At 31.0% G+C, this 24,013-nt stretch overlaps 1 protein-coding gene across 3 annotated transcripts in view; it reads left to right on the forward strand.

The window, feature by feature from the left end:
• Positions 1-24,013, forward strand: part of LOC142325537 (uncharacterized) — a 70,504-nt gene that overhangs the window by 45,168 nt on the left and 1,323 nt on the right. For all 3 annotated transcript variants that reach the window (XM_075367405.1, XM_075367407.1, XM_075367406.1), the window contains 5 exons: positions 2,000-2,180; positions 12,980-13,219; positions 16,574-16,759; positions 18,651-18,854; positions 23,372-23,521. In XM_075367405.1, coding sequence (XP_075223520.1) covers positions 2,000-2,180; positions 12,980-13,219; positions 16,574-16,759; positions 18,651-18,854; positions 23,372-23,521 — 961 coding nt within the window. The remainder of the gene's footprint in view (positions 1-1,999; positions 2,181-12,979; positions 13,220-16,573; positions 16,760-18,650; positions 18,855-23,371; positions 23,522-24,013) is intronic.

Genomic DNA, 24,013 nt, shown 5'->3' on the forward strand with positions numbered 1-24,013 from the left:
AGAATCTGTGGATTGTTCTGGTAAACCTTGGCCTTCAGGTTGCCCCATAAATAAAAATCACAACTGGATAGATCAGGTGACCATGGAGGCCATAGATCCTTTGAAATAGTCCTGTCAGGTGTGAAAACCTGACAGGACAGGTTTTCATCTGTCCTGTCCTGGCAGGTGTGAGTGCACTGCTTCAAAGGAAGCATGTGCTGTCATGTGGTCCAGCTGGTAATACATTGTTCATCTGGTGTCAGTTCCTCTGCAAAGGGCTGGAAGATGTCAGCAATGTAACGTTCTGAGTTCATTGTGTTTTTGAAGAAAATGGTCCAATGATTCTCACCCCTGACACAGTGCACCATACTTCAATCTTTACATCATGTAACAGTAACTAGAATATGTGTCATGGGCCTTCGACAGACCAGTATTTTGAATAATTAACATAGTCACTGAGGTGGAACTATTCCTCTTCTGTCATGAAGTAGGTTTGGATCAAGTAAACCACTTTCAATCTCCTGTCATAGCCATATGCAAATTCCATATTTACATGTTTATCATGGTCTATAAGCTATAACTCTTGTAAAGCCATGATCTTTTGTGGCTTCAGTTTCAGGTCCTTTAGGATGCACTGATATGCTGTTTGCTGGTGAATACCTTCCTTCTGTGCCTTTCCTTTTCACAGGTGGGTATTGATGCTTCTTATCAAGCATTGATCCAGTTAGCTAAACTTCTTTGTGATCTCATGTATGGATGGGTGGATTACTGTTAAACTCTTGAATTTTTCTTGCACTCCTTTGATCGATATGCCTTGTGCATAATATTGATTGCAGATGAATATGCTGGCATTCTTCATCAGCAGCATATTCATATTTTTTTTGCACTGGTGGTTGGCTTTTATCTCAATTGTGTTTTCTTCACACCTACAGGTCATTTTCCCCCTTCTGCGTCTTTCTCCTCTTTGTCATGAAGGTCAATATGTGTCACACAGTTCACTGCATGGCATTTGAAATTGCTTGTTGCTACGTTGAATACATTAATGCTTTTTGGTTTCTCCTTTCTCATGTCCAGTTCGGTTTATCTTGGGCCACTCATTAGTACAGTATGTCAAGCTTCAGTAGTGAGGAATACAACATATGGCTAAATAAAATACATGTGGTAGATGTGTAAAATATAATTATTATGGATGAATAAGGAAAAAATTGTGTATTAGAAGTATGACTAATGCTTTAGCATAAGAGAAAGAATTCAACAAACAATGCATAGATAAAGACTAAAGGAAGGAAAAATGGAATATTAGAACATAAAGAAACTGGAAATTGGGAAATGTGTATAAATCCAAGTAATCAAAAACAGGCATCAGCAGAATTTTTCCAGAGATGCAGTCCTGTATAACAGAAATATAAAAAAAACTTTGGTAAATTTTTATACTCATATTAGCAGTTGCCTGTAATTGATGTAATTAACATGAATTTATATATGTAACATATATAATTTATATATTAACATGTAATTTAATATATATTTTTTCTCTTTTCATTTTTTTGAAGCCAGTGGTTATTGTATTTTTTATCATTTTCTTTAATGATAAATAAAATGATGAATATTAAATAAATATTTCACAAATATATAAATATATTTCATAAATATTTCACATGATTGCATTTATTTAAAAAAAAAATCTTTACATACCTGCTGTTCTAATTTAAAGAATTAATTTGATGGTTTAGTCTACTTTTTTTTTTGAAAGGAATATTATATGTTTTTGTTTTGCAGTAAATTATTACAAGGTATTTGAGAGATATAAATAATCTATGAACAATGCACACTTACAATGAACACTTGTTCACTTAAGAATTACATTATTAAATTAAATGAATTACAATTAAATGCTGTACAGCACCAGTAGAATGTTCTACAAGTGGAAGTGGAGTTTTGAGTGTAATCAATAGTGTGTAAACAATTAATTTAGTTTCTTTTGTACTTAATTTTATTTTTAAATTATTTATGTCTACAGTGAACAAGAACATGTAACAAGTAGCCAACTTGAAATGGAAAGATTGCGAACAAGTAATTTTGAATTGGTGCAAGATATGGAGAGTTGTCGTAAACGAGAAGCAGATATGCTTGAATTTACACAAAAGCTTACTGCAAAAAATGTGCGACTTCAGTCAGAGTTTACTGCAGTTGAAGCCAAAGTAAATTTTTTTACGATTATTTCTTTTGAACAAATAATTTATTACAATTCATACTTGCAAGATCATTTAAGAATACACTTTCATGGATTACCCAGATTGTTAACTTTGCAGGTTTTAAATTTCATTGAATGTATGTAATACTTTTATTACTTACATTTATTAATATTAATGATGTACTTTTCATAATTAATAAAATTAATTGTCTTAATGAAGAAATGAATAGACACTATAGAACAATAGATAGGAAGTGTGATATTAAAAGAAAATGAAGTTGAAATTAAAATCCGATCAAAATCATAGATTCAGGCATGGAAGTTAGTGTAAAAGTTAGGTTTAGTAAAAAACAAATGGATAAATTTATAAAAGGAAATAATTGAGCCGTGTAGGAGACTGCACTTACTATTAATTTTATTTCTTACTTGATAAATTTTTTCCCTCATTATTTACTGCTTTTTTTAATCTTTCTCTATTCTTTTATCAGTTCTAAGATGGTCCTTATTTCCTCTCCTGCTTTAATTATTTTCTTTTTTAACAATTTTTCTGCTTAATCTTTGACTCTATTTGAATTTTTGGTAAAAAAATAAAATTGTATTATTTTATTAACAATTTCTTTTAAAATTGTTCTAATATTCAGGGTGGTGCATGAAATGATTCAACATTTGGTTTTGTTAAAAAACATTTATTTGAATCACAGTACAGAAGAGTAAAATACATGTTTATTATATACCTGGAAATTATGTTCTGCTTATCATGTGTTCAGTATGACCACTACCACATCTAGCAACTTCTTCAACACAAACTTCTATGATGCACATATTCTCGGTTATCTTGTTGCACGCCTCAATGATCACCTCTCGCAGTTCTATCACTATACGAGGATGTTAGGGAAAATCTTTTCCTTTAGAAATCCCAGAGAAAATAATCACATGAATTCAGATCAGGACTGTTCAGGAACCATCTATCCACACGCAAAAGGGATTAGGAAATCAGTTTGAAATGACATTTGTGTTAAACGTTTCATGCAGAAAGTCTAAAACAACATTAGCTGTGTGTGATGTGGATCCATCCTGCATTAACCATTCATGTTCTAATCTAAATCCTTTTGCAAGAAACTGAAAAACAAAATTATTACACAGCATGTTTAGGTAATGTTCATTGTTCACTGTCCAAAAAAGAATGGCCTTATTACTCCATGACTTGAGATAGTGGCCCATACCATAATTAATGGAGCGTGATGCACCTTTTCATGAAGCATGTGTGGATTTTCGGAAGCCCAAAAATGCACATTTTGTTTATTAACATCCTGACCCCCATAGGGGAAGATACCCTCTGCCACCCCCTCCGTTCCTAGCTGTTATAGGCTTTACTGGAGGTCATCTTCAAAACCTCGGCTTTTGACATATTCCAGTCCACCTCAATCAGGATGCCACCGATGCAAATGCCACGAGTGACATTCCCATTGGTGTACTACTATTTAATGAATTCAAAACAAAACATCTTACTGAGTCTTTTGTTAGAACTGAAAGGACTGAACTAAACAGAGGAACTGACGTATTAAAGGTGCTTCTTAAATTGCAGTTTCTCATCAAGAAACACCCCGAGGTACTTTTGAACCTAAATATAATTTATATGCTGGCCTGCCATGAAGCATGGACTCACCGACTCAGTACCAAACAGCCTTTAAGGAGCATCATCGTGGTCTTTTTCAGGCTAAATGTCATCTGTCCATGAGCTTCCTTCGACCAGCAGGAGCCCATTGTCAGCATAAGCCATGATGCAACACCTGCTGGGCAACCTCAGCCACAGGATAGATTCAAACTCCACCACTCACAATAAAGAACCCAACATACTGCCCTGGGGACATCGCTTAGACTGCATCTTGTCAACCTCATGGCTGCCCTCACAGAGCAGCATATCCTAGTCACTGAAGTAATTTGCAGTTCACTTACAGTACATTCTCTTTTTTTAGAGCTGATAAATAGCAGAAGGCCACCATAAATTGGTAAACGCTCTGGAAATGTCCAGGAGAATCCCCAGGACTTATTCCATCTCACTGATTGTTACCAACTGTGTCACATGGAGTATGGCATCATCAGTAACAGCAGGATTCTTGTCGACACCTTTAAACAACAATTTTACAAACCCCTTCTTCCAACACAGGGAAGTATCCACCAAACAACAATTTATTATAAATTCATATGACAGCTCTCATACTCGCCCCAACCGAGGTAAAAGAAGCTCTGTCATTATTCCATCAAAGCTTGGGGTCTTTCGCGTACCTAAAGTACAGATAGCTTAACGCACCTCAGCCTCAGTAATCACTAAGGACACTGCACCCTCACAGAACTGAGCGACCCCTCACTCAGGTGTCCCTTTTTGCAGTCCAGACTTTGTGAAAGTAATGAGATCTCAGATTTCTGTATTCAGCAACAAGGACTGCCCGTCATTCCGGATCACCCTCATGTTGAGAAGCTCTCCACAGACAGACAGTCCTCTTCATGCTGGACAGTTCCCTATTCCACTATGATGCAATCCTCTCCCGACCAGAACTTCAGGGAATTGAACAGTCAGTGGCATCAAGAAAAACCGCCCACAAACCAACCACCAGATCTTCCAAATCCAAGACATCCAGACTCTGATCCAAAACTCGGAGCCTGGTCAAAAGAAAATCAACAAATCTCTTCCAGGCAGCATGCCTATGCAGGAGATGACCCTGCTAAACTGGAATGTTACATCAGTAGCGCTCACTCAAGCCAACAGTAATCTCATAGGCAATCAATTGATCACTGAGCAGTCATCAACTACCTTCCAATTACAAACATTGGAAGGGTTAAACCTACCAACGATAACATCGATGTTCGTTCCACCAAATAATCGACGTCCATCTACCATACCTACATAGGTGAGGAACTCTCCAGGTATGTTATATACCTGTAGATCATGCTGGGCTAAAAAATCTTCTATTAATTCATCACCATCATCGGGGAAACCACTATGCCACAAGAGTGAATTAGCATTCACATCCGCACCTATAAGGATTGGACTAGTGCCAGAGAATCGTAGGATTTTATCCCAGACCTCAAGATGACAATCAGCAGGATCTCTATACTGGAAATATTAACTAGCAACATGCAGGTGCAAGTTCTGAACATCCACACAGACAACGACATGATGATTATTTGAGAGCTGTTGAATAAAAATGCAATCAAGTTCCCTTCTGCACAAAACAGCGGATATGCTTTCACAATCACAATAGAATCTTTTCCAATGAGAAAAACCTGGCAGATCATCGGACACAATATACGGATGCTGCAACAAAACAACATCCATTCCTCTACGTAATGCAACCTTTCCAAACTCAACCTGAGCAATATAATCACCCTGTGCATTTAACTGACCAAACCTAATCATTTAACAAAATAGAATTATAGTACATATTGAGAGTTCTCTACAATACCTACAATCTTTACTATTCACAGAGTGCTTATGATCTTAAAGAAGACGTCTGCAATTAACACAAATCAGACTCTCCGACTTCTTTGGATACTCCTCACACACATGTCCTTCATCACCACAATGAGTGCACATGGCAGGATGTTTGCAGAACTTAGCTCTGTGACCAAACCTGCAGCACTTAAAACAGTCCTGGACATCTAAATACTCCTTGACCTTAGATGAAGAGAAGTCTACAAACAACCTACTCTCTGCAGTGAAGTTGTTGAAAAGTTAGAACTAATATCAAAAATCCTATGGTAGCGCTCCGCCTTGGGCCTACCTGATTCAAATAATAATCTGCACTCAGACTTGAATGTACCCTCATCCATCTGAGTATTTTTCTGAAAACCAAACATTGTTGAACAATACATCTTGGTACACAGCCTGTTCAGCTGATGCTATTCTCTGTTGTTTGTTGTCAACCGTTAATTTAGGCAAAACTGTTATTTTTTACAGACACAAATGCAAATCGGTTATTAAAATTTTCTGTACAGATCGCTTAGAAATTCCAAGTCATGTTACTGCATTTCTTGTTGATTTTCCCGGACTCTTCAGCAACCCTGCCCTGTCAGCTTCAACATTCTGCGCAGAACAAACATCAGCAGGCTGTTTGCGCTTACTTTCAGACACTGAACCATCACTATTAAATTTTTTGTAAAGTCTTGTCAATATAAGTCTTGTCATATTGTTTTAAATGAGGGCAACCACAGAGTTGGAAGAGGGTGAACAAAACCGTCTTTGTGTAAGCACCATACTCATCAACACCATTTCATTTAAAACCAACACAGTCTTTATGCACTGTTCAACAGTCAGTCTTCCTTTGTCACCCATCTTGGAATGATACACAAACAGCACACTCTGAAAGAGAAGAAAGTAATATTCATGAACTGCTATCACTTCTGTCAACATAAAACTCATTAATAATTATTAACCTAAACAGTTATTGCCAAAACAAATGTTAGATGATATCGTGTGCCACCCTGTACATTATGAATACATCAGTGTTTATTTTTACAAAATATAATATATAGATAAATTTTAAAAAAGAGATTAGAAAAGAGATTTCTTCAAAAATTATCTTTACAATGACTTATCAAATGTGTAGCTTTTTGAGTCTTTATACAAATGCAAAAGGTTTTTTTTTATGTTAATCACTTTTAAAATTATGTTATACATATAATAAATATATGAAAATGTGTAGTTAATTATTAAAGAGGAAAATAGAAAATTGTTGAAAAACTTTTAACATAGAAATGAAGAGAAATTAAAGCTTAAGAAATTATATCAATTTTTTTTATATACAAATACAGTAAATATTGTTTTATAGTGACCTTTAAGGGACCGATGATTTTAGGTCATTATAATCAATAGTCACAATAACAGATGTTTTGGTAGTTAATTGGGGTACTACTTTAATATGCCATCTACATGGGTATTGTAATAAAGTAAAATAATAGTCATTAAAATTAATAATTTATTTTCATAATAACATAATATAAAATAACAAAAATATGCAATAATAAATACAAATATGGTATAGTAAAAGAAGATATAGAAAAATTGCAAAAAGTCTGTTATTTTGCTTTGTTTTGAACGTTTCGTGTTGCAATACAGTTTTTGAAGGTTCTTTTCTAAATCAAAACAAGCACTCTTTGTTTTATCATTAGCAACTTCTGTAAAACTGAGAAACCGGCGAATGGCTTTCATTGCTGCTGAAACTTCTGGAAGATTTGGCAAGTTGATGTCTTCATTGTTGTTGCTATCGTTACCTTCATTGTCAATCTCTACATCCCTCTCTATTTCTGCTAGTACTGAAGCCACTACATCATCATCTGTTACATTTTCATGCGTTTCTAAATCTTTGCCAACCTCTTGATAATCTTCAAACAATGCATTTGACAATTGGTTTTGCAGACTATTGCCCCATTCTACTAAAGATTTTTCTTTGTTTGTGATGTCAGTAACTTCGCCAGCCTATGGTGAAAATCCTGCATGTCAGAAGCAGTTTTTTACAGTCAGCAGAGAAACCTCATTTCATCATCTTTCTAACATAATTATAGCATCCAGGGTAGTTATTTGCATTTCCTTTTTTTGATCTAAATCCTGTATCATTTGTAGAATTAGGTGTTTTTTGTAGTGGACTTTTATCGACTTGATCACGCCTTGATCTAAGGGCTGTAAGACTGCTGTTGTTTTTGGTGGTAACTATCTTTATATACAAAAGATTTTCAACGTGTGGATGAGCCAGGCAGTTGTCAATAAGCAGCAGTAATTTTAACCACCAGATAATGTGTTCCTTTTCGTCTGTTGTGAATGTTTTTCACAAAGTCATAATTAAATCACTATTAAATGAATTACACAGGAAATGTAAAATAAAATACTGAACCCAATGCATGCTCACAGCAAAAGATTAATAACAACTGAATGTGGCTGCTTCAGTTTACAATAAACCGGTGTAGGAAGAAAATAAGAGAAACAAGAACTATAATAATATGCAGGTAAAAAGAAAAATGTGACTCATTTTAACCGTCAAAGTATTTCTGTAGCTGTAATGTAGATATACTAATTACTAACGACTTACTTCTGTCCGTCATTATAAGTGATAAAATGTTACATTGCTGTAGAAAAAATAAGTCAATAATCTATATGTCACTACAACCGTTGTAATTATAAACAATATACATACTGTATTTATGTATTAACAGCATACCAGACCAACCATGAGACAAGTTTTTGGTCACTATATCCAATTTGTTGTTATATCCAATGTCGCTATAAATGATACTTACTGGTATTATCAGCATACCAAACCAACCAAGAGACAAGTTTTTGGTCACTATATCCAATGTTATACGATACTTACTGTAAATAGAAATAAGTTAATACAAATATTTATTTGCCATGTTTTAAACAAGAAAACTTAATTCTTTATACATAATACAAAATAGACATAAAGATTTTAAGGTGAATTAAAAACTCAGGAAAATAAATGGAACTACAGTATGTAAGATGGTTTTTAGATCAACATGTGTATGTTTCCAACTAAATTTTTTTTGCTATTATTTAAACAAAGTTTAAAGACAAAAAAATTAATATTTTTAGTTTTTTGCTTCTAAATTGAAAATGACTTGAACGACTTGATTGGTCAGCTTTTACTGAGAAAAGAGATCCTTTAAAAAGGCGTTTTTAACAAATTCATAGTTCAGTCAATTTTGAAGCTGTAGCAATAGCTTTTTACGAAGAAGGAGTCATAAATGTTGTCTGCAGATCAGCATCAGTGATGGTAACATTTAGGTCATTTGTGATCTTGTGGAAATTGACTGCTGTGTAACCGCTGATGAAATTGATGGGACACGGATGCCATAAGAACACAGATGGGCATAAATGTTGGGAGTTGCATACAATGTTGTCAGAGACTATTGGATACAGCAAAGTGTTGGCAAGGTGGGTTCCGTGTATTCTCACCAAGGCACAGAGAAATGTTTGGAAAAATATCTGTCAGCAGTTTGTGAATCTCTAAGGAAGAAGGAAAAGCATTTTTGGACCATATTGTGATCTGTGACAAAAATATGGGTCCAACATTGCACTTTGGAAAGCAAGAGAACAAGTATGGAGTGTTTGAAAAGTGGGGAGGGAGCACCGATCAAGGCTAAGAAGTGCTTATCAGCTGGAAAAGTTTGGCAACTGTATTTTGGGACACAAAAGGTTCCATCCTGCATGAATGAAGTATGGTAAATGTGTCATATTACTGCCAGTTGTTGGATGACATCAACAGGGTTATTGAAACAAAAGACCCCAGGAACCGATTTCTGACGTCCTCCTTCTTCATGACAACACACAACTACTTACAGTAGCTCAGACTCATGATAAGCTTACTAAAATTCATTGGGCACCTCTTGAACACCCACCATACAATTCAGACTTGTCACCATGTGATTTCCACATGATTAGTTTGCTGAAAGAAGCTTTAGGAGGGAAAAGAATCAAAGACAATGCTGCAATTGAGCATTATGTGTGCAATTTGTTATTAGGGCAGCCATCTTTATTTTTTATGAGGGTATCAGGAAGGTACCTATTAAGTGGAGGAAATATATTTCTGTTGAAGGAAACTACAAAGAAAAATAAGGTAATTTGTTATTTTATCTAATATCAATAAAGCTATATTTAAATGACCCTCATAACTCATTCTCTTGCTTTAATTCAATGAAAACTTTTCAATGTATTAATTCTCATATAACCATTGTTTGGGGATGGGTTCTATGATTGCAAAATAAATATGCACTCTACATTTTAAGTCATCCTGGTCAGCTAATAAATGTTTGTAAGTCAAAAAATGTTGAAAGTGCAGGGAATGTCATCTTGATGAGTACAAGGCTGGTTCTATAACCTTGCCTGGTTCTCGGCTTTAAAAGAATGTAAAATGGGATATTAAGAATATATAAGTATCTGCTGTAAAGTTATTTTTGTGGGTTTGTAAAAATTCCTGTAAATGTTTGTTGTCTTGAAATGCAGTGTTATGACATGTTTTGAATTACTGTATCCATAATCGTTTTTTGCTTGTGCAAAAGGAAGGGAGATACAGGCAACATAGTAGTTTTAAAATAAGTACATTTTCTCTGAATTTTCCTTCATTTATTATAATATATAGATTATACATTTTTCAAAATAACCTTTAGCTTTAGATAAAATTAAAATCATTATTGAAAAAAACATCTATTGTAAAATTAAATATTCAATCTTCCTGTCATATTTTGTATATGCTAATTTTTAAACTTTAGAATCTCATAAGATAAGATTGTTTGAAAAAATAATTAAGAAATCATTAGTCACGAGAGTTTTCTGTACTGTTAATTTCTGTAAATTACAGAATTTAAGTAGATATTTTTCTTTAATCAGTGCTGTTATTATTCAACTGTGACACTTACGTCATTATAACATAATATTAGTCAGCTATATGTGAAAATATATTTCACAGTTTTGAATATTTGCATATTTTCCGGATATTATCTTGTCTATAATAATTTATTTCATTGTTTGGCAATAAATTAATAGTATTATTGCTGAAAGTTATGCAAAATATTATGATTAATATGTATGAATAATATGAAATGTAGTAGAAATAATATAGATGGACCACTGATTATAAAAGTAGGAAGAAAAAAGATTATGGCGGTAGAAGAATTCTTTTATTTGGGAATTAGAATTACTAAATATGGATGAAGCACAGCTATATAAAATGCCGAATAGCACAAGCAAAATGAGCTTTCAGTTACAAATATTATTTGCTTACATCAAAAATTAATTTAAACATGAGGAAAACATTTTTGAAAGTATATGTTTGGAGCGTAGCTTTATATGGAAGTGAAACTTGGACGATTGGAGTACCTGAGAAGAAAAGATTAGAACCTTTTGAAATGTGGTACTATAGGAGAATGTTAAAAATGAAATTTAGATAAAGTGACAAATGAAGAGGTGTAGTGGCAAATTGATGAAGAAAGAAGCATTTGGAAAAATATAGTTGAAAGAAGAGGATGGACTTATAGGCCACATATTAAGGCATCCTGGAATAGTCGCTTTGATATTGGAGGGACAGGTAGATGAGAAAAATTATACAGGCAGGCAACGTTTGGAATATGTAAAACAAATTGTTAGGGATGTAGGATGTAGAGGGTGTACTGAAATGAAATGACTGGCACTAGATAGAGAATCTTGGAGAGCTGCAGCAAACCATTCAAATGACTGAAGACAAGAAAAATTGAAATATTCTACAGATTTTCTTTAAATATATAAAAAATGAATGAATAATATTAACAAATTGTTCTCTGTATATTAAATGTAATTTTGTTGTGTTTTGCTAAAAAATATCTGCTCTCAATTGCAATAAAATTTAATGTTAAATATTTTAAACCAATGAATCTTACAATTTATTAAACTGCTTTATTGTTATTATTATTGCTTAAAAAGTTATTAAAATAAGTACATTGCATTTTAAATAAATCAGTTTTTCATTTTTTTTCTTTGTAATATATGTATAATTTATATATTAGCAAAACATTCTGTAAGGCACTTGCAATCCTAATAATAGTGAAACTCATCAGAGGATTTTACACTTTATGCTAATACTATTTAGAATAAAAATTGAATCTGTACTATGTTAATATTATTTATGTTAATATTAGAACCTTAAAAATTGAAATTATTCCCTAAAATAAAAGCTTTGCAATAGGTAAAGCTCATGGAGTGTTTATGAGTGAGGTTTGTACCTCAAATCATTATTAACAATACTAACCCAACAATAGAGAGTTTGCTACTTTCAACCTTTCACTTTTTCGTTTAATGAAAATGAACAGTTATTCATTGGAATGGTTTGGCTTATGGAGTTTTGCATTAGATTAAAAATTAAAATTAAATTGAAATTAAAAATTTTCGCTAGCACTTAGGATATGAATTAATTCCCCTCTCAAAAAATTAATTAAACTATTCATTTACCTGTTGTGGGTTTAATTTTTTAAATATTTTTTACTTGTAAGAAAAAAGCTCAAAGTGAATATTTTGTTTGCCTTATAGGTGTAACATAGTTATAAAATATTTGAAATGTTAATTTCTTCTTTATAAAAACATTTTGCTATCCTTGGAAAGCCATGTACATGAGCGAATTTGCATTTTTTTTTTAGAATCCCATATTTTTCCTCTTGAACTTTCTCAGAGTCTGTTACATTTATTCTTGTCTCCGGCAAATATGTCTTCCATGCTCTTGAGAAGGCCATACAGCTTAAATCTTTTGTTCTGCTTTCCTTATAGTTCCTTTATAATGTTTATCTTATTGTTTATATTATCTTGTTAATGAATAATTTGTGGTTCTTATGTGTCATTGTTTAACAGAGTTTTTCTTATCAGCTTCATTTCTGCTGATTTTGTTTGTCTTTCCTCTTAAAATTCTAAAATTACTTTTTTTTATAAATTAATGATTTTTGATTTTTCCAGAATCTAATGATAAAAATATTTTCTATAGTTTTTCATTGTTTTTTTTCTCTTTTTTTCTACAATTTCCTGTTAGTGTAACAACAACATCTAAATAACATCAGGTCTTAGTTAATGAGAAAGAAAAGAAAAAAATATCAATTTAGCAAATAATTTATGTCATTTTCTGAGCTGCAGAATATTTTTAAACAGAAAATTTCTTTCTGGTTTTTATTACATTATGATTTTTTTTAAATTTGATTCTTATTTAGACATTAAATTTATGTCAGCAGTTATGTGAAATAACATTTTTATTATACTGTTATAATAATTCTTAACTACAGGTTCAGCAGTTAGAGTGTGAAGAAGCTCCATTACAGAAGAAAATTGTTGAATTAGAAAATAAAGTATCTAGTCTGTTAAAAGAAGTGGACAAAGAAAGATCACTAAGATCTGATGAATGTAAGGTGTTAGCGAGACATTTAGCCGAAAAAACTGCTCGTATTAAAACTTTTGAAGCTCAGCTTCATGAATTAACTAATGAAATTCAGATAATTAAAAGAAAAGATTCCGCAACTATTAAGGTTAGTGTGCATTTTGTGAAATTTTTTGATTGGTGTAATATTTATTTACTACTTTTATATTGTTAAGTGAAAATGCATTTGTATCCTTCCTGATTACTCATATTATAACCTTACTAAAAATGATTCTTTTTTTATATTATTTTTTTTTATTGTTTAACATTCCTGTGTTAATTTTATAATTCTTTTTAGAAAATTTCATTGTTATTAAACAATATATCTCTTTTCAGCCCAACAGCACTACAAATTAGTAATTAATAAAAATGTAAATCTGAATTACTATTTTGTGAAAATATTGAAGATAATAGTATATACAAGTTATCTACTTACTCAATTGCTCTCGCCTTATCCAGAAGGTTACACATTTTTGTGACTTCCTTGATTACCTGTGTATAAGTAATAATTGAAAAGAACTTGAGAGTACACTATCCATTTTAGTCCAAGGAGTGATACAAAATATATAAAACTGAAAAGTCTAAAAAAAAATTCCCAAGTTGTTGAAGTATGGAAAATAACTTTAGAATAATGCAAGCCAAAGATTTTCCTATTTTGTTGTGAACTTGAAAATATTTTTGCTTTTTTATGATATTTATTTGTCTAAATACAGAGTGAGCCAAAAGATATGCAACCCTAACTCTAAAACGTATTGCGGAGGGAGATTTAGTTTTTTGCTGGCGGGATTGTGTGTGATTGTGATTGCTACTCTTCTACCTTTTGGTAGAAGAGTAGCAAAGGGTAGCCGAACAGTTTCCCTCCTTTTTGATAACAGTGGTGATTAAGCTGTGAGCAGACAAACGTGTTTCTCTCAGGCTCAATGTATGTTCATTGTTAAAAGTAAGTTTAAAGTCACAGTCATTCTTAAAATGTTGAGTAGACTCTAGGGTAGCTTTTCCTGAATCACAGGTACCTAATAAATCGACGATTTTAAATATAGTCACTCATTTTAGAGAAACCAGTAGTGTGGATGAATGTAAACAGTCCAGCCGACCTACGATTTTAAATGATGTATCCTTGAAAAGTATCCTCGTATCTTTGCTACATTCACCAAGAAAGTCAAAACAAAAACTGTGTCAACAAGCCGGAATGTTTTATGGGAGTGTTCAAAGAGCCACAAAGAAGCTGAAACTCTACCTGTATCGCATTGGTGTTGTGCATGAGCTTTGAGAACCTGACAGAGGAAAAAGACTGCATTACTGTAAATGATTTTTCTGTTTTACTTGCAGCAGTGTTCAGGTGTTTGATTATGTTTTCTTCTCTGATGAAGCATGGTTTCACTTAAGTGGCTACATAAACAGCCAGAACGACAGATACTGGAGTTCAGAAAACCCTTAAATTTTCCAGGACATCCCCATTACATTCACAGAAGGTTGAAGTTTGTTGTGCGATTTCTCAGAAAAGAATTGTCAGCCCAATCTTTTTCACGGAAACAATAACAGTTGAATGTTACTAGGACATCATCATGCAATTCATGGCAATATTAAAGGTTGATGAATGAGTCTGCCGGCTGTGGTAAGATGATGCAACAACGCACACAGCAAATAGCATTATAATAATGTTACATAAGTTCTTTGAGGAACACATCACTTCTTGTGGACTGTGGCCACCTAGATTGTCCAGGAGGGAAATTTAATTTCCTCCTGACTTTTTCTTTGGGGACATCAGAAGGATGATGTCTATAAGAACTACCCTAACACAATCGACCACCTCAAGCACATCAAAGACAAAATATCCCATATAAGTGCAGCGACCATCTGAAAAGTAGAACTAGCATGAAGAAACATGTTTAGGCATGTGTAGCAGCAGATTGAGGACATTTCCAGCATCTTCTGTGAGAAAAATAAATAAATATAAAAACTTTTTGTTCACCTACAAAATACAGTAGAGTATATTATGTAGTAATAAATATATATATTATGTAGTATATTATGTAGTAACAAAATACAGTAGAGTATATTATGTAGTAAAGATTTTTTATGAATATTACTTGCTGTGTTGCGTATCTTTTGCTCACTCTATAAGTTTCATCTGTTTAATATATTTATCTGATTACACCAGGTGGAGTGGTTTGTGTGGTGTATTTATTTGAAGATTGAAGGTTTTTTTATGGGTCCTATCATCCAGAAAGACATCCAAATTAAATGAATTCATTATTTTTATTTCTTCTTTTGTATTAACGGTCAGATTTTTATTGACCCAAACCTTATTTAAGGACATGACCAACAATACAAACCTTTACTTTTGTATTGTATTTGTATAAAATTCATTTATTTTTGACCTGGCCAGTTATGAAAAAAAATTGCCATTTTTTTATCTCATTATATAAAGGGCTCCTATGTATTGACTGTTCGCTACTCTATTGTTTCAAGATAATGAAGATTAACTACAAGATTTTTACTTTCCCGGCCATTGCTCTGTTGCTGCTATATACCAACTATAGCTGCTTTTGACTGAGGGCCATGAAATGTCAAGATTCTCAAAAAATTTGATATAAAGATTTTGGACCAGTCTGTATAATTTTCCTTTATTTTGTGTGGGTCTGTTTTTTTTTTTTTATTAATGTCTTCAGACTGGCTCAACTTAAATTCTTTGAAAATTACTCAAAAAATCTCTATATATCATTGATAACATTAAATTTTGGTAAAAATTAAATAAGGGAAAGGGACAGTTTTGCCATTTTGGATTTTTGAGTTTTTGAGCAGTGGTTATTGAAAGTTGAGCTTTAGAATGATGAAAGTACTCATTACGTCATTTAAAATTCCAATGATTTAAGTCAGTTGGAATTATTGGAATTACCGGTAGGAGGATGTTCAAAATTGTTTCTAAACAGTTTTCACTTAATATTTCAAAAACCCATTGACTAAAAAAGTTGAAATTTGGCATAAATACAGATTATTGAGATAAGATATGTCTTATCTCAATATTAATATAATATGGTAAAATTAAGGTAAGATATGTCTTACCTTAATTTTACTATGAAAGAACTTTCAAGCGATCCTGCATCCTCAGTCATGAGAAGCCAGAATCATGATATTATAAGGATATATTAAATAGTATTTAATTAAATATTTCAATCATGACTGAGGATACAGGATCTTATGAAAGAAGTGTCATAGTAAAATTAAGGTAATATATGTCTTATCTCAACATTCTGAACTTGGTGGTTTATATTCATAGAATTTAAAAAATAATTTAGCAGTACAGAGGAATAATATGAATCTTAAAAAGATGAATTTCAGTAAAATAATATATATATATATATATATATATATATTTGTATATATTTTTTTTGCTTTTGATTTTTGACCCTGTCAAACAAGATATTTTTGACCTTTGATAAAATCTGGTTTTTTTAAATAGGAGTTGAATCGAGAGCTGACACAGTTGCGGCGGCGTAATGAACATAATGAAAATGGCAGTGGAAGCGATTCACTCTGCCAGGGTTCTCGAACTAGCTCTTGTACTTCTTTGAATGAACACTCGTCTATCATGCCTGCTTCAGGTCCAGCTTCAGTTCCACCTTCCGCTGGGCATCTTAATTTGCAGGTTGTTAAATGATTAAATTATCAATTTGATTTTAAAAGGTATTGTGCTTTTTTTAAACTCTTGAGTGCCTAAGATAATCAAGATAGGTTATTTGATTCTTTAAAGCCAAAAAAGAAAAGAAATAACTCTATGTAGTTCTTTTAATTTCTTGTATCATTTTACAATAATTATTAGAACTTTCAAGTATTTATTTGATAAATTGATTTTTAGTTATGATTTTTACCAGCTTGTTTGACTGGTGACAATCTCTAAGAATAATTCTATAGGCACTCATGAATTTCATTCTTATCGCAGTATTGTTTATCTTTATCACAGTAATTTTTTGCTTTTATTCATGTGGATTAGTGTGTATTATTTATCACCTTCATGATTTAGTTTTGCAAATGTTTTTTATTATAATAAAGTACATATTTATATTATTCATATAGAAGATTGTAAAATCATATTTACCTGAAGATTTTCTTCAGGAAGATTATGTCATCTGTAATTTATTTGATTGTTGTAAGTGATCTATAGTTATGTTTTAAAAAATTGTATATAGATTTATACTTCAGGAGATTAACTACTGCATGAAAATATTATCATCTTACAGAAATTCAAGGAAACTTAATTATTTTGCAGCCAGAAATTTCCCATTGTCTTGGTGTAAAAAGCCAGATCAGCTCAGTTATGTCTAGCAATATTGTGCTTATGTTAAGACTAACAAACAGTAATAATAAGTGCCATAAACTTCAATAATAAATCTGTAGTTACTAATTTTTTATCTGGTTATTTGCTGTGTTTTTACAACCGATGAGCAATTAATTAGCCACTTTATATCATAATTTCTTTACTTACCAAATTCTCCAATTGTTGTTAGATCATAGACCTCCACGTAATCTGTTTCTCTCATTTCTTCCTCAAGATAGTCTTTTTGTCTCAGTTCTCTTTTCCATGTCTTCCTTTCACAGTCTATTCAGTTTTTCTTGCTCTTCTTCGTATAATTAATGTTTTTAAATAAATTAAAGTCTTATTACAATTAATTTTTTTGCTATTTTTCCACTATACTGTGTAAGTGCCAAACAACCTACTCTATTCAGTTCTCCCCTGTAGTATTACGTACGGTAGGTCAGCTATTATTATAGTGTTTCATACGCAATACCTTTAAATCTTTTAAAAAGATTATCTTTGTCTTTTTTCCTTGTAGTTTCTCATGTCCTTGAATCCATATAAGAATATTTCCTTATTAATTCATCAAAATTTGCATTTTTATACTTCATTGACACTTTCCTATTCAATATTAAACTTCTAACACTGATAAAATCCTCTTGTCATCTACTTATTTCCTGACCAATCTTTCCATCCTAGTTATTTTATACACTAAACTCTAACTTTTTATAATGTCCAATTAAGCTCCTTGTATTAATAAACTGCTTCAAGCATATAGCTCATTCCTTTTTATTACCAATTTTTTCCTATAAATTTTCAGTTGATTTCAAATAATAGTTCATTTCTACAGCTGCATATACAATCTATCAACAATTTTTTTTTAAATTTATTTAAAAAATACAATATTTTTATAACCAGGATTGTATCACTGCTGTTTATACAGGTATTATTTGTTTGTTGGTTGAGTTTTTAAAGAAGATTAGAATTATAGAATGAATATATTAACTTCAGAAACTTTTATATATAGATTGTTTTTTTATTCTGCTTTAATCTGTTTGTATATTGTGCAATCTCTATTTATAGAACTTCTCTAACAGAGTCCACTAAAAAGTAAAAGATGGCAAACTCTTATTTATTTAAACTTTATAAACTTTATTCTATACTCTACTTTATTCTTCTTTTTAAACTTTATTATACTAATTTGATTTTTGTTCATTTTCATTTTTTTAAATATTTTTTTTAGGTGGAACCTAATCGTCAGGTTTTGATAGAAAGAATAGTTAAATTGCAACGAGATAATGCAAAAGCAGTTGAAAAAATTGATTTCTTAGAAGAACATACTCAAACTTTGGTTGATGAACTTAAGAAGAAATCAAAAGTACTACAAAGTTATGTATTACGGGAGGAAGCTGGTGCTCTCTCATCTACTTCAATGGATTTAAATAAGGTACTTAATTTTATATATATATATATATACATACACAAGTTGACTTAGTTTAAGGCCTATGTAGTGTGATTATTATGTATGTGTGAAGTAATTATTAATTGAAAAAAATGTAGTAAGTTTTTAATAGGTTTTGACAAAAATGCATTTTTTACTTATAATTTAGTGTAAGGAAGCTTTGTGTTTTGCGTCTCTATAAAACATTGTGCATAATAAATTATTCAGATGTTATTAAGTGCAGCATTCTTAGTAGAACAAATAAAGAAATGAAAAATTCCTTAGACTTAAAATAATAAAATCTTGTAATAACATTAATTTAAATACATATTATTAAGTAATACTAGTAGGTTGACAGATATTAAGTCATATAGAGTTATTTAAGTTAGTAATGGAAAGGAGTACAGAATGTAAAGTGAATTAGGGGAGACAAATATTTAAAAGGGATAAAGAAGATAAAGCTGTAGGATGTAAAAATAGTTTTCCATTAAAAAGTGTGGAATAAAAATAATGTTGTGTATTATTTTTTATAAGAAAATTCTGCTGAGGGTTTTGTTGGAAATTTCTTATTAACCGTTTATGCATAGCAAATTACAAGAAGTATTACCAGAACATGTTTGTAGGCTCATACTAGTTCCTTCCTCCTTATACGATCATTAGTCATAAAAAAATTGAATTTATAAACATAGGATAATATTTAATTAGACTCAGGCTTACATTTGGTGTGTATACAATATAGAAAAAACAATATTGAATCTTTTCCCTACGATTTTCATGTATATGATGTACTAAGAATTAGATGAGCTAAACAATAAAATAAATTTGAAAGTAACAAACTATTCATAAACTTTATAAAAAGTTTTAATTAAAAATCTAAAACTAAATGTAAAAAAAGTATATAAATAAAAGAAGAATTGAGGCAATGTTTGTGAAAATGCAACTACCAACTGACCTGATCAACTATCATCTGAACGGATGTGCAATAAATTAGACTTTTCTAAATTTCTTATTTTGGTTGAATTGTCAAAAAATTATGTATATATATATTTATTAATGTTTACTTTCTTTTATCTTTTAAATATGAAAAAAATACTTTAGTTGAATTTTTAAATTATCTATTTTATTAATACTTTATTTTTGAAATTTTATCATTGTCAACTATTCTTTTATTTAAATTATGAATTCTTTTTTATTTTTATTCATTTTCCATAATCTACTGATGATGATTGTTTAACAACTGAAATGGCGATTTAATTTTTAGACTTTAAATACCGTTTTTGTAAATTTTTTTGAGCATTTACTTATTTGAAATTTGTAGTGGTATTATGTGAAATTTTTTGTTACTAATTTCTATGTCTTCCGTAAAATACACAATTGTTGCTTAAAACAGTTTCTGAGAATTTTCATTTGTTTAGGTGAAAATTTGTTTGAATTTGAAATTTTTCCTTTTTACATAAGTGTATATTAATATTTTAGCACTTGAAAATTCTTTTCAACTTTGAATATAATAAAATGTATTTATTTTACTAGTACGTCGAAATAAACACGATATACTGTTGATAGTAATAATTATTTATTACCCACAATGATTTTGAAATTCTTTTGCGATCCAAAAAAGTGCCTTCTCTGATGATACAGTCTGGTGAAGAATAATAAAAAAACATTTGAACTTATACTAGCAAATGCTTTACAGCAGATATTTTATGTCCTGCAAAAAATTGATCATATAGCATGGTTAGATAAGCCCATACAAAATTATTATTTTTGTATGATAAAAATGTAATATAAGTAGTGTACTGTTAAGAACATTAATACTTGTTTTAATTCACTTAATTTTAAATTCTTGTTTTGTGATGCAGTTAATGATTATTCTCTATTATGAAGTAATCCTTTAATCTATTTTATACAGTGCATATCTTCAAGTGTTTTCCTTTTTTTATTATGATTTCCCATTTGTTTTTTCCTCTAAATCTTTATTACCCATTTTAACCATAGATAAAGAAAAGTGCAATCTATAACATAGTTACCGTTAGAGTTTTCAAACTTTTTTCTCACATACATTTATAAAATGTGTTTATTTCCACCCATTTTATAATATTCTTGATTTCACCTTTCATTATTATATAGAATGTAACATTCTATTATAAAAATTTATTAACTTAATATTTTTGGGGTACAAGGGTTGTTCAAGAAATCCTTAGAAAATCCAAGAGATGGTGCTCATAGTATTGAAAGTGGTTTGCTTGTAGTAAGCGTCATTTGTCGCTAGAGTGCAGTTAAAGTTTCAGCTGTATCCATCATGTGGTTTCATTGTCATAGTCGATTGAAGCAACAAGTTATTGCTTATTTAGAAAAATGGAAAACAGTGAGTTTCAAGTGGTGATTAAACACTTATCTTTAAAAGGTTTAACACCGAAAGAGATCAAAGCTGAGTTGGATGAAGTTCATGGCACATCTGCTCCTTTGTTTGCAACTGTTTAAAATTGGGTAAATGAGTTTAAACATGGCTGTACATCCACAAAAGATGAACATCATTCAGGACGTCCAGTGGAAGTGGTCACCCCCGAAATGATTGACAAAATTCATGATATGGTTTTGAGTGATCGACGAATCAAAGTGTGCAAAATAGTTGAGACCACAGGCATATCGCAAGGTACAGTGTTTTCAATTTTGCACAAAAAATTGGGTGTGAAAAAAAATTTGGCAAGATGGGTGCCGTGTTTGCTCTCAATGGAGAATAAACGCAATCGTGTAGTCGACTCTGAGGCTATTTTGGCGGTTTTCTGTCACAATTCTGATGAGTTTCTGTATACATAACTGTGGATGAAACGTGAATATACTACTACACTCCAGAGACAAAGAAACAGTCAAAATAGTGGGATTTTGAAGACAAATGGGCTGTGAAGAAGGCGAAGGTGGTGAAATCGGCCAGCAAGATGATGGCCATGGTTTTTTGGGATGCAGATGGTATCCTCTCTATACTGATTACTTGGAAAAGGACAAACAATAACTGGAGAGTATTGTGTGTTGTTATTGCACCGGTTGAGCAAAGAAATCAGGAAAAAATGTCCTCATTTGAAAAAGAAGATCCTCATCCATCAAGACAATGCACGGGTGCACACCTTCGCAGTTTTGATGGCCAAAATTATGGAATTAAGGTTCAGATTATTACAACAGCCACTGTATTCACTGGATTTGGCCCCCTGTGATTTTTTTTTATTTCCAAACTTGAAAAAATGGCCCGACGGGCAATGGTTCACGTCGAACAAGGAGGTCATCAACCAAACAGATGCTTATTTTGAGGACCTTCCAAAATCTTACTTTTTGGACAGCTTAAAAAAGTTGGAGAAAAGCTTGGAAAAGTGTATAGTTAAAAGAAGATTATGTTGAAAAATAAGAAAATATATACACAAAATAATTTGTTTTTGTTTCTTTTTCTCTAAGGACTTATTGAACGACCCTTGTATGTTTGACTTTGATAAATTTTACTAATAATATTTTGTTATTTGTTACCATGTAATGTATTTCTACATTCACTTATAAACTAAAAAAACTTTTTTATTTCAAGTCTGTACTTAAAGGGTGGACTAGACTGAAAACAAAAGTAAGTATTTATTTTCTTCTCCTTCTTTAAATTAAAAAAATTATTATGATTGTTATCACTTTAAAGTTTTAAGTTGTTTTTAGCTAAACAAGTTATTTATATTTATATATATGTTAACATACTGAAAAGGTAGTACATGAGTTTAGTGATGTTTTACATAACTAAAGTGGTAAAAAGAATTGTTTTTTATCACAAAGTTAACAGTTTTCTCTTTAGCGGTTAATTGATACTAAAAATGTATGCTTTCCTTTATTTAAATTTTTATTATTATGTGTTGCATATATTTTGTGTTTTTCATTAGAATTTATACAGGAGAAGCTAAGATAAAAGAAATTTCATCATAATTCTTACATTCATTCTGTGGTGTGGAAGTATATATGAATTCAAAGAAGAAAGGAATTTTGCAAGCTGGAATGATTATTATGTAGTGTTGCATCATTGATAAGTTCAATGCTGGGATGACTGATGATAATCTGACTAAAATAGAACTGGCCACTCCCTATAATTCTTGGCTGAGAATGCATCTATTTCTTACAGTTTTTTTGACACCTACATTATTACGTAGGTTCTGCATAGTAATTGATAATTTTAGTTCTTAGAAGGTCAAATCACAAATCATGCTTCTCGCTGTCTTTTTTTTACATGTCACTTCTAAATTCGTAGAAGATACATATAAAAATTCCATATATGCGTGTAAGTATGTGGGAAAATAAAATAACTGAGCGGAGTTGGATTTTATTTGTTACAAGTAAAATAATGTGTTTAGTATGACAATAAAAAAAATTATTTACTGCGAGTTGTGAAAAAATGTCAGGTCCACCTAAAATCAAACATGGGACTTTCAGTAAGTATATCAATTTCCATAAACTAAACTACTTAAGTGTTATCTATATTATTATGATGATTATTTTGTTAACAGGCTGAATTAGCTAAGCATGGTGGAATTATGGCTTCTGTTTATGGATCAAAAGCAGTTGATGATAATATGACATTGGAGTTAAGTTTAGAAATTAATCAAAAATTACAAGCTGTACTAGAGGATACACTTTTAAAGAATATTACTTTAAAGGTAACTGTATTAATCCATGTTCATACTTTAAGCAATGAGTTTTTATGATGTTAATGATATAATTTTGCTGTTTTAAAACTTCATTTAATTTTTTCTTTTATTTTCCTATAACTCCATTAAACTTTTAATAACTCTTATTTGAGTGGCATAACTTATTCAAAGTTAAGTGTAAATGTAAAAACAGTTTGTATAAAGTAGTAATTTTGATTAATATTATATTAGTTAACAAAAACCTCTACGTTGTACCAACTATAAAAATTAACTAAGTATAATAAATATATAATAATAATTTATATATAATATAAATTAATTCAACTATAAAAATTGTAGAGACAAATGATATTTAGACAAAAAGAAGTTTGTGGAAGAGACTGTCCAGAAGGTAACCTGCAAGACTCATAAATGTCTAAAAAAAAAAAAAATAATAATAATAATATTGGTTCGTATGCCCTCATCTAGAGTAAACTTATTTTGTAGTTATTCTTTTGTATG

The sequence above is a fragment of the Lycorma delicatula genome, chromosome 5 (genome assembly GCF_047948215.1).
Source record: "Lycorma delicatula isolate Av1 chromosome 5, ASM4794821v1, whole genome shotgun sequence".
In the NCBI taxonomy this organism is placed as follows: Eukaryota; Metazoa; Arthropoda; class Insecta; order Hemiptera; family Fulgoridae; genus Lycorma; species Lycorma delicatula.